At 45.0% G+C, this 10,580-nt stretch overlaps 1 protein-coding gene across 1 annotated transcript; it reads left to right on the forward strand.

Annotated features, from left to right (window-relative positions):
• The first annotated feature begins 4,346 nt into the window (after nucleotides 1-4,346).
• Rrm2 (ribonucleotide reductase regulatory subunit M2) lies at nucleotides 4,347-9,746 on the forward strand. Its single transcript, XM_077791986.1, has 10 exons — nucleotides 4,347-4,486; nucleotides 4,568-4,642; nucleotides 4,970-5,113; nucleotides 5,362-5,478; nucleotides 6,155-6,288; nucleotides 7,794-7,888; nucleotides 8,004-8,137; nucleotides 9,179-9,283; nucleotides 9,366-9,479; nucleotides 9,594-9,746. The coding sequence occupies exons 1-10, from the start codon at nucleotides 4,388-4,390 to the stop codon at nucleotides 9,744-9,746; spliced, it is 1,170 nt and encodes a 389-aa protein (XP_077648112.1). The 5' UTR covers nucleotides 4,347-4,387.
• Nucleotides 9,747-10,580: the final 834 nt, after the last annotated feature.

Below are 10,580 nucleotides of genomic sequence, written 5' to 3' on the forward strand. Positions count from 1 at the left end.
AATAGCTTTTAACCTAAATCTAATAAACCCTATAGAATTGCCAGTTTACTGTCAATAATTGATTAGAAAAACCAGTGAATATGGTCTGCAGTTGTAACTCAGTAGTAGAGCACTTGCCTGGCGTATGTGAGGCACTGGGATCATCCTCAGCACCACATATAAATAAATAAATAAATAAATAAATAAATAAATAAATAAATAAATAAATAAATAAAAATGAAGGTACATCAATAACAACAGCAACAACAGAAACCGGTGAATAAACTCATGAAGAAATAATCTGCTGGGCACGGTGCCTGTAATCCCAGCAGCTTGGGAGGCTGAGACAGGAGGATCCTGAGTTTGAAACCAGCCTCAGCAAAAAGCAAGGTGCTAAGCAACTCAGTGAGACCCTGCCTCTAAATAAAATACAAAATAGGGCTGGGGATGTGGCTGAGTGGTCAAGTGTCCCTGAATTCAATCACTAGTATTTAAAAAAAAAAAAAAAAAAAAAAAAAAAACAAAGAAAAAGAATCTGACAAATATAGAATGTGACACATTCTACAAGAAAACTGTCTCAGACTTTGAATGTCAATGTAATGGGAGAAAATGTGGAGTTTTTCCAATTAAAAAAAGACATAGCTGCTGGGCTGGGAATGTCGCTCACTGGTAGAGTACTTGCATGTCCAGGCCCTGGATGTGGTGTGCACACAAGGACATAACCAAATGCAATGCATGTAGGTAACATTGGATACTGAGATCAAAATACAACCCGAGGGGGCTGGGGCTGTAACTCAGTGGCAGAGCGCTTGCCTAGCATGTGCGAGGCACTGGGTTCAATTCTTAGCACCACATAAAAATAAACAACTACAAAATAAATCAATAAAAATAAACACAACCTGAAAAACTATAAAACTGTTTTAAACAACTGGACACATGGACACATTTAACTATGGAACATGGTGTTCTAAATTTAGAAAAAAACAATTACACAGAGATCTTCCAAGGAATAATATTTACTTGGGAAGAGCATTGCAACATAAATGGTAGGGCTCTGTAAAGGCGACATTTGTGCATAATATGTTATGGGCACATTCAGGGGTTAAGGCAAGAAAAAATAAGGACTATTTCAGTTATGTTGAAACAGACTCTTGGCCACAAAGATTAATGGTAAGAATGGCCTCAGTCCAAGGTTGAGCACAGTTGCTGGATAGACGCATTATACAAGTACATTTTGTATGAGGTTGTGGCTGCTCTATGCAAGCTGCTGTTTCTGGCAGAGTATTTTGTGATAGTATTAGGCAATCATTAGTAAGAACCCTTTCTTTCTAACTTCTTAGCTTTATTTATTTATTTTTGTTAGGGTTGACAGAGGCAACATCTCCATTTTGATTTTGACAACTTTTAAATTTCTTTCACAACTGACTACTAGCTGATATTAGAGAATGGTTAGTTTTCTTAAGTGTAAATATATACCATGGTGATACTAATGTTCTTACTTTTGGGAATTACTTATTGTAATATTAAGAGGGTCATTGTATCTGCAAGTTTCTCCCTCACTCCCATGCCACAATATTGGAGGTTGAAATCAGGGGCCCTCTATCTCTGAGTTACATCTCCATGCCCTTTTATTTTATTTTGAGACATGGTGTCACTCAGTGCTCAGCCTCCATCAAATGTGTGATCATCCTGCCTCAGCCTCCAGAATAGCTTAGATTACTAGAGTCAGCCAGCTCAAGTGATCTAAAAAAATGCATAAACCCCACATGCCCACAGAGAATAGAGCAAATATTGCAAAATGGGAACAGACTTTGAACCCTAGGTACTGGGTGCACATTGGAGACTTCCATTTTGAAAACATTTCTAATAAAAAGGCAGGAAACACATTCTAGCTATGAGGATCCAGGAGCTGTGGGACCTGGGCCAGTTTCCTCTCAGGCCTTGGTCTCCTACCTATAAAACAGGTCTAAAAATACCCATCTCCCTGTTGTCTGGATTAAATATGTACATCACCCGACCCGGCTGCCAGGGGTTTGGGTGCTACTGTGATCATGAGGGCAACCCTCAGCAGCGTCTGGCCAGAGTGCAGGGAGGATTTGGGAAAAGCACCTGACCCCGGCTGCCTGGGTTTCTCATGGAGCAGCTGCTTAGAAATCCTGTTACCTATAAAATCAATTAAAAAAAAAAAAGAAAAAAAAATCCTGTTAACTAGCCGGCGCAGTGGCGCATGCCTAAAATCCCAGGATCACAAAAGTTCGGGAAGGATCACAAGTTCAAGGCCAGCCTCCGCAATTTAGTGAGACCTGGTCTCAAAATAAAAAAACAAAAAGGGCTGGAGATGTGGCTCGGTGGTTAAGCGTCCCCGGAATTCAAGCCCCCGTGCCAAAAAAAAGAAAAAAAGGAAATCTTGCTAACTAACTCCAGGCGAGGGAGCAAATGCGCTCAGGCTGGGGAGCGTGCTCGCCGAGCGCGGGCAGCGGGAGGGCGGGGCCCGGGGGTGGGCGGGGTCCGAGGGTGGGCGATTAAGTGGAGCCTCTCGGGAGTCGAGGGCGGAGCCTGACCTCCCCGGACCAATCGTGGAGAAGATGTCAAAACCCGCGCCGAAAGCGAATTGGAGAAGCTCGGGGCAGATCCGGGCGCCGGGAAGCCGCCCGCATCCTGGGGTGGGCGTCGGCTCCTGCGGGGGCGGGCAGCCAGGGCCTCTCCGGGTTTGGACGCCGGCAGCGCCACGTCTCCTAGAGGAGCAGGGGTGGCCGACTTGGGGGGAGGGGAGGCACGCCCGAAGACCCCAGGTGGGGGAGGGGAGGGGCGGATGGCGACCTTCCCCCGGTTCCAAGTTTCCCGCGAAGATAGGTGCTGGGTACTCGGTAAACAAACCACAAACGAAGCCATCGTTTCTGACTGTCGCTCAGTCGTGGTATGGACATCGGGAGCAAGTAAAACTCATGGTGTGCAAGAGAGCAACCAAACGCAGCAGCACTTGGAATACTGATTACAGGAAGCTGGAATGCGCACTAGTATTAAACGATCCCAAACATTCATTGATGGTTTTGTTAGATGGCTTTATCAATAAAAACGTCCATTTTCTGAGTTGGATGCTGAAGTGCGTACGTGTGAAGTTGACCATGTGGTTTAGGCAAACGTTGCTGGATTTGAGTTTTTCTTTTTTGTAAGAGAAATGATTTTCACCGGCCTCTAAGGCGAGAGAACCTTGACCACAAGTCTCTCTTCCCTACCCCACCCTCTTCCTAGGGGGTTTGCAGTTTCTGGAGCTTTCTCAGGTAAACTATTTCTTTCCTGGGTGTTAACGTTTCTTTTTCTTCACTTATTTCAGGCATTTTTGCCCTTTGGAGGGCAAAACATCTCTGACAAATCAGAAAGCCAAGTAGCAAACGAAAACTGTGAGTGAGTTCCTGCCTCCACCCGCACTCGCGGGAGTTTTCAAACTCTCTTGGGCCTATGCGATGCCTAGTGAGTCATAACGGAATTTCTAGTTCTTTAATCATTCTCTGAACTTTCTGGAGTTCTTGCTCAGTTTGTAGTTTTTAAACAAGTGCGACTCAGGGGACAGTGGTCTGACTGGAGAAAGGAAAGGGAACTGCACCAAGAGCCTCGCTCTGCCACTGAGTTATCTGGTGAGTTTGAAGGTGTACCACCGACCGCCCGTTTTACAGGAAGGATCTCATTTAACACCATTCTCACTTTGTTAATCCCATTTACCAAGGCGGACCGCGAGTCCTTAAGAAACCAGGTCACGCCCACTGCAACTGCGGGGCTCAGCGGCTGTTGGGCGGCGGGATCACCGCCCAACCCCAGATCACTTGTCGGATCCCAGCCCCTGCGCACCCCCACCCCAGGGACTCAAGTCTAAAGGGTCGCGGCCACGCTTCTGCCGCAGCCGGGAGCATTTTTCCGGCGTGTGTGTGCACCGACCTCCTTGGCAAAGCCCTGAGCCCGCGGCAGGCAGGTTCGGAGACGTTTGCTGAGAGGTGGGGCTGCGGGGTGGTAGTCCCCTCGCGCTCCTGGCGGGCTCCAATCGTGGCGCCTCTCGCAATCCCAAACGGTTCCGGTCCAGCAAGTGCCCGCGCGCGCCACGGCCGCCGACACGCCCCGGGCTGGTCTTTGTGCTAGCAGCTCGCGAGGGAAGGGCCCCGGCGTCCCCGCCCGGCCGGCGCTCCAGAACGGGGCGAGGTAGCACTCCCGCTCGGCGCTTGAATCTCCCGCGCGCCGCGGGGGCGGGGCGGGGCCGGGATCCTCCAATGGGAAGAGCCAAGCTCCGGGCCCTGCCCCCTGCGCGCGCAGTCGGGCGGGGGATTTAAAGAGCGAGGGCTGGGGGCGCCGCTAGTGTTCGGGGTCCTGCTTAGCCACTTCGGTCGCCGCCGTCTCCACGTCTGCCACCGCCACCACCATGCTCTCAGTCCGCACCCCACTCGCCACCATCGCGGACCAGCAGCAGCTGCAGGTCTCGCCGCTGAAGAGGCTCAGCCTGGCCGACAAGGAGAACACGGTGAGTGCCCGCCAGAGCCGGTCGGCGGCGGGCCGGGAGGGTGGGGGACTCCCGCCGTCGCTCACGTGCGTCTCCCCGCAGCCCCCGGCCCTCAACGCGACCCGCGTCCTGGCCAGCAAGACCGCGAGGAGGATCTTCCAGGATCCCGAGGAGCCGGTGAGTGGCCGGCGTGGGGTGAGAGAAGGGTCCGAGCTCTCTGGGGGCCAGTGGCGCCGCCGACAGGGGGCGTCCCCAGGAGCCCGCCTTGGCGCCAAAGCAGCATTGTCTCCTCAGCTGTAGGGCCTGCTCCCCTCCCCGCGGTCCTTTCCCGCCAAAGTGCCCCCATGGGTCCTGTGGTCCTTCTGTGCAGATGGAAAGCAAAGTGACAGCTAATGGTTATGCATTGAGCCACATGAAATTCCCGATAATTTTGACCAGAGGAAAGGGCAATTTCATGTGGTCCGCTCAACACTTTTTTTTTTTTTAACCAACTTTTCCCAACAGAAAACTAAAGTACCTGCCCTCAGCGTGGAGGATGAACCACTACTGAGAGAGAACCCCCGCCGCTTTGTCATCTTTCCTATCGAATACCATGACATCTGGCAGATGTATAAGAAAGCTGAGGCTTCCTTTTGGACAGCCGAGGAGGTAATCACATTCAGGAACTGGCCACTGCTTTGACCCTAAAAGACCCCTACAGGGCACTTATAGCTGGTTTGACATGCACTACATTCCACTGAGGATGCTAGATGCACTCACTGGCAGAGGGAATCTGGAAGAGTTTAGTGATCAAATGGTGTAGTGGACTTAAAAGAAATTTAGAGTACGTATTTGTGAGCTCTTGCACACTTGAATCTCTTCCCTAATACTAACTGTTGTGAACTTCCAAATGTCAGGTGGATCTTTCCAAGGACATTCAGCACTGGGAATCCCTGAAGCCTGAGGAACGATATTTTATATCCCACGTTCTGGCTTTCTTTGCAGCAAGTGATGGCATAGTAAATGAGAATTTGGTGAGTGTGGAAAAAGTCTTCACTTTTAAAGATTTAAGTTAGAACTAGTGTGCTTTTCTCATCTTGATTTTTTTTTTTTTTCCATACGGTGAGCGTATGTGCACGTACAAGCTAGACCTTATATTACATGGCATTTCCTGTTTTGCAATACTTTGCAGTTTATGGTATCCCCCCTTCCATTATAAGTGGCAGTAATACATGTATTCCCTGTAGATGCCACATTTGTTCTCACCTTTTTGTGGCTTGCTGTTTTAACATTTGGGTTGCATAGATCTTTTTTTTTTTTTTTTTTTTTTTTTGAGTTGGTGCCTCTATTAAGTTACTGAGGCTGGCTTTGAACTTGTGATTCTCTTGCCTCAGTCTTCCTCGCTGCTGAGATTATAGGCATGTGCCATTGTGCCCTGCATCAGTAGTGGGTCTTTCTTGAAATGATTTAGTAAGGAATGAATCAATAATTACTGTTCATAGAAATCCTATAAAATAGGAGTTATCTGTTTCCTTTCTTGATCTATAAGTTGAGCATACCATATAAAATGTTTTGCTTATCACAGAATTGTGAAAATTTGAAAGAAGCAAACCTTTTAAAGATACAAAGAATTGACTGATGCTACTAGTATCCATTGACTGACTTCCCGCCAACTTTTTTCCTCAAACTTTTGATGTGTTTTACCACTAGGTGGAGCGATTTAGCCAAGAAGTTCAAGTTACAGAAGCCCGCTGTTTCTATGGCTTCCAAATTGCCATGGAAAACATACATTCTGAAATGTATAGTCTCCTTATTGACACTTACATTAAAGACCCCAAAGAAAGGTGGGTATTCAAATGGTATGCCAGGATGTTTTGGATTCCCTTAATAACTTCAAGTTTTTTCAAAGGGATAAAAATGTTTCTAGAATGACTAAGCAGATTGTTATAAACTTCTAGCACCCATGGTCATGTTTGCTCTGAATAAGGGGCCTAAATTCACTTAATTAGAGTTAGAAGTATACTATGTAAAAATCTAATGTTTTCTTTTGAAAAACATCTTTAGAGGTTGAGTGAAAAAGTAACATTGAGGTTTGGCAAATTATACTTATAGAGTAGGGTTGGGACAGGGTGATAAGGAAGGATAAAGATGTAACTTACCTCTTAGGAAGTTTATAATATAGTACAGAAAATTAAGATCTAGACATATGATATGGACAGCTTTGAGCCATAAGATTAATTTAGGCACAGGGAAGATAGTTGAGCTGAAATTAGTTTGTATTAGGGGATCGTAGAAAAATAAAGGTAGCTTGAGGTCCATTTATGTTTTGGAGATTGGAGAGAAGAGGACGTCAGCAATGGGTTGTTTGAAGAAACTCTTTGGGAGTAAAGAGATTTAGACATGTTTATAGATAGAAATAGGAAAGATAACAGAGCCATGATTGGGTAAGTTACCCAAAGGGGTAAGTATGGTCAGGGAGGTCTGGTGGTTAATCCTCAAAAGCAAGAGAGAGGCAGGCTGAGGTTTTGAGTGGAAGTGGACATTGAGATGCAAGGAGAATGAAGCTGGCTTGGTGCTGATGACTGGCCTCAGATAACAAGGTCATCTGGGAAGGAGGGGCAGGGATGTCATTGCACTCCCAAGTGGACCCCAGAATAAATGGGAGGCAGAGAGTGGTGGTAAGGATACCTTCTTGGTTTAATTATATAGTTGGCAATTGGCCCAGCTAATGTACCCAGTATAGTCTTTGATAGGACTGTCCATTTAGTGGGATAGTAGTCAGCATAGCAGTTAAGATTTTATGGTTCTTTAAATTTAAAGAAGGTAGGGCCTGTGAACTATGATCTTGATTTGAAATGAGGAAGCCCATAAGTTCTGGAGAGCCAGGTCTAGTGGTGAATGCCTGGAATTCCAGCTATTCAGAAGGCTGAAGCCAGTGGATTGAAAGTTCTAGGCCATCCTGGGCATCTTCAGTAAAATCTGTGAAAGGACTGGGAGTAGAACTCAGATCGCTCACCACGTGAGGGCCTGGGTTCAATCCCCAGCACTGTAAAAATAGATAATCCTGGTATAATGGACTGAGTTTTAGTGTAAGTAGATGTTGGAGCTCAATATGAACTAAAGAATACCTAAATTTGTGTGTAACATAAGTCAAATGAATGTTGAGTTTTTTTAAATCTGGAGGGAAAAGCTGACCAGTAAAAAGGAAAAATAAATTTTTTTTGAGTCCTTCCTTTGGGGGAGAGAATTGGTAAACCCTTACATTTGACCTTTAACCTAGTGCTCTTGTTTAGAAGTTTGGGGTCAGTTCTTCACCATCATTGCTCATGATGTATTACTATACCTACAGGGAATTTCTCTTCAATGCCATTGAAACAATGCCTTGTGTGAAGAAGAAAGCCGATTGGGCCTTGCGTTGGATTGGGGACAAAGAGGCTACCTATGGTAAGGAAGCCCTTGGTCCTAGTTAAACCTGGGCTTCTTTTTTACTGGGCTGTTGGCCTCCTGTGAATACCAACAGTTGCTCACAAAGAACATTTTGATATTAACTCTTCAACAGGAGAACGTGTTGTAGCCTTTGCTGCTGTGGAGGGAATCTTCTTTTCTGGTTCTTTTGCATCAATATTCTGGCTCAAGAAACGAGGACTGATGCCTGGCCTCACATTTTCCAATGAACTTATTAGCAGAGATGAGGTGAGTCTAAATCAAACTGGCTAAAGTGGCACACCAAATACCTGCAACTCTTAGGCCCACCCTTGTGTGCACTGAAGGTTATCAAATGGCATCACCTCCACATTTAAGAGTTCAGCTGCATACATACTCCGAAAAGAATGAAGTGCTTTGTGTATCAATATTCTACTCATCTTCAGTATAATACATTCCTATGCACATACTTATTATATGTATATGTATAAGAGCACAAAACTAAGAGTACTTGATGGGATTTTGGGGAGTATTTTGTTTAATATTCTGTGATTCTGTACGTGCATGTATTTTTTTTTTCTTTTTTTTTACTTTTAATCGACTTTTTTCTTTTATTGGTGCATTATGCATTATAGTGTACATGGTAGTTGGGTTCATGGAGCCTACTATATTTCAAAGTTTGGTAAGCTTCCTGATGAAATAATCCACTTGGTTCCAGCTTGCCTTTATAGGCACTTGGATTAAACTGAGGAAAGGAAGGTGAAGATGCCCAGACTGTCTGGTTTAAATCGCATCAGAAGGGCAAGGAGCATGAACCCTCCCATTTCTGGAGCCCAATGGGCAGATCAAACAGCTGATCTTCCCTTGTAGGAAGATAAACTGGAGCTTATTGGGTTTAATGCACTCAGGTTTGCAGATTTGTTTCACTTGAAATTGCATCCTTAGTACTTGAGCATCTAAAAGGTAACTGTCCTGTCCCTCTGGGGATAGAGGCAAAATTATGGAGCCCATGGCTGTGAAAAGAATACTTGTGCAAAGTTTTCACTCCTTTTTGGACGCCACAGGGCAGTGAGGAAAAGGCCTGGCCTGTTACGTAGGGGGCAGCTTTGAGAGCCTTGGGTGGGGCTGAGGTCTGCCTCATTGACATCAGCAGAGTGGACAGTCATTCGTTGTCCCCTTGACAGTCCACAGTTGACGTGCTCTCAGTGTGGCCAGGCAAGTTGTATGAGGATATAGGAAAGAATGAAGCAATTCATATTCCATGTTAACAATAGAATTCTGACTTTATCATGATCTCGAACTTTCTTCTAGGGTTTACACTGTGACTTTGCCTGCCTGATGTTCAAACACCTGCTGCACAAACCATCAGAGCAGAGAGTCAAAGAAATAATTATCAATGCTGTCAGGATAGAACAGGTGGGTGCTAGGTGAGGGTCACTGGTGCTTGCTTGAGGATATCTTCATGCCTCGGGGTACTCAAATTGTTTTTTGTCTCTAGGAGTTCCTCACAGAAGCCTTGCCTGTGAAGCTAATTGGGATGAATTGCACTTTGATGAAGCAGTACATTGAATTTGTGGCAGATAGGCTTTTGCTGGAGCTGGGCTTTAACAAGGTAAAGCATTGTTTGTAGTCTTCCGCTTCTTTTGAAATTGGAGTTTTGTACTTAGGGTCTCTCTTTTTTTTTTTTTTTTTTTTTGTACTTATGTCTTGATGTGAACTTTTTCAGGTTTTCAAAGTAGAAAATCCATTTGACTTTATGGAGAATATTTCACTAGAAGGGAAGACTAACTTCTTTGAGAAGAGAGTAGGCGAGTATCAGAGGATGGGAGTGATGTCAAATCCAACAGATAATTCTTTTACCTTGGATGCTGACTTTTAAATGAACAGAAGATGTGCTTTTATTTGGCTGATTTTTTTCCCCCCTCCCTTATCACCCACCTGCCATCCCCCAAAATCAGCTAAAATGAATCCACCAGCTACACCATTGTCCATACGTTCATTAATGGCGTCTAAAAAACTGTGTAGCTACCTCAGAATCCTTGTTGGCTTTGGCAAGCAGCTGTCCAGCTTCACAGCACTGACGATGACGATCCAGCTTCAAAGTGAGGGAACCCTCAAGCAAGCCTGCCCCAGCAGGATTGAACCTTTACAACCACCAGACAGTTCAGATGTCAGTCTCACTGCTACAAAGAAGACTTTAAAGTTTACTTAACTAGTTTGTAAATAAAACTGGCACTTTACACACAAATGAACATTGTATTTTCAAGGGAAAAGCCTGATTTGTTTGGTTTCTACAACAAATGCAAAGTGTTGTACTTACCACTAATGGCCAATTCAAAATTCACTGAACTATTGACTAAGCATGTAATTTAGATTTTGTTTTCTTTAATGAACTGGAGAATTTTTAAGTCAGTCCTGTGTGTATGTAGACTTTAGTCAGCTGGTGCCAATAGAAGATGATTTGTGTATTTTACTCTGGACCCCAGGTAGGGTGTCAGCACGTCTTGCTCGACTGAAGGATGATGTGTTTCAGGGCAAGGAGCTTCTGACTTAAGTCACTGGGAATTGAGGTGTGATTTGGGTGACTGCTAGTGACCCAGTGACATGTGAGGAACAGTATCATTGTTTCTCAGATTGTACTTTCCTCAATTTCTACTTGGTGTGGAAAGACTTAAAAGGGCTTTGGATTTAAAATGCTATTATGACTTTTCAG

The sequence above is a fragment of the Urocitellus parryii genome, chromosome 12 (genome assembly GCF_045843805.1).
Source record: "Urocitellus parryii isolate mUroPar1 chromosome 12, mUroPar1.hap1, whole genome shotgun sequence".
Lineage (NCBI taxonomy): Eukaryota > Metazoa > Chordata > Mammalia > Rodentia > Sciuridae > Urocitellus > Urocitellus parryii.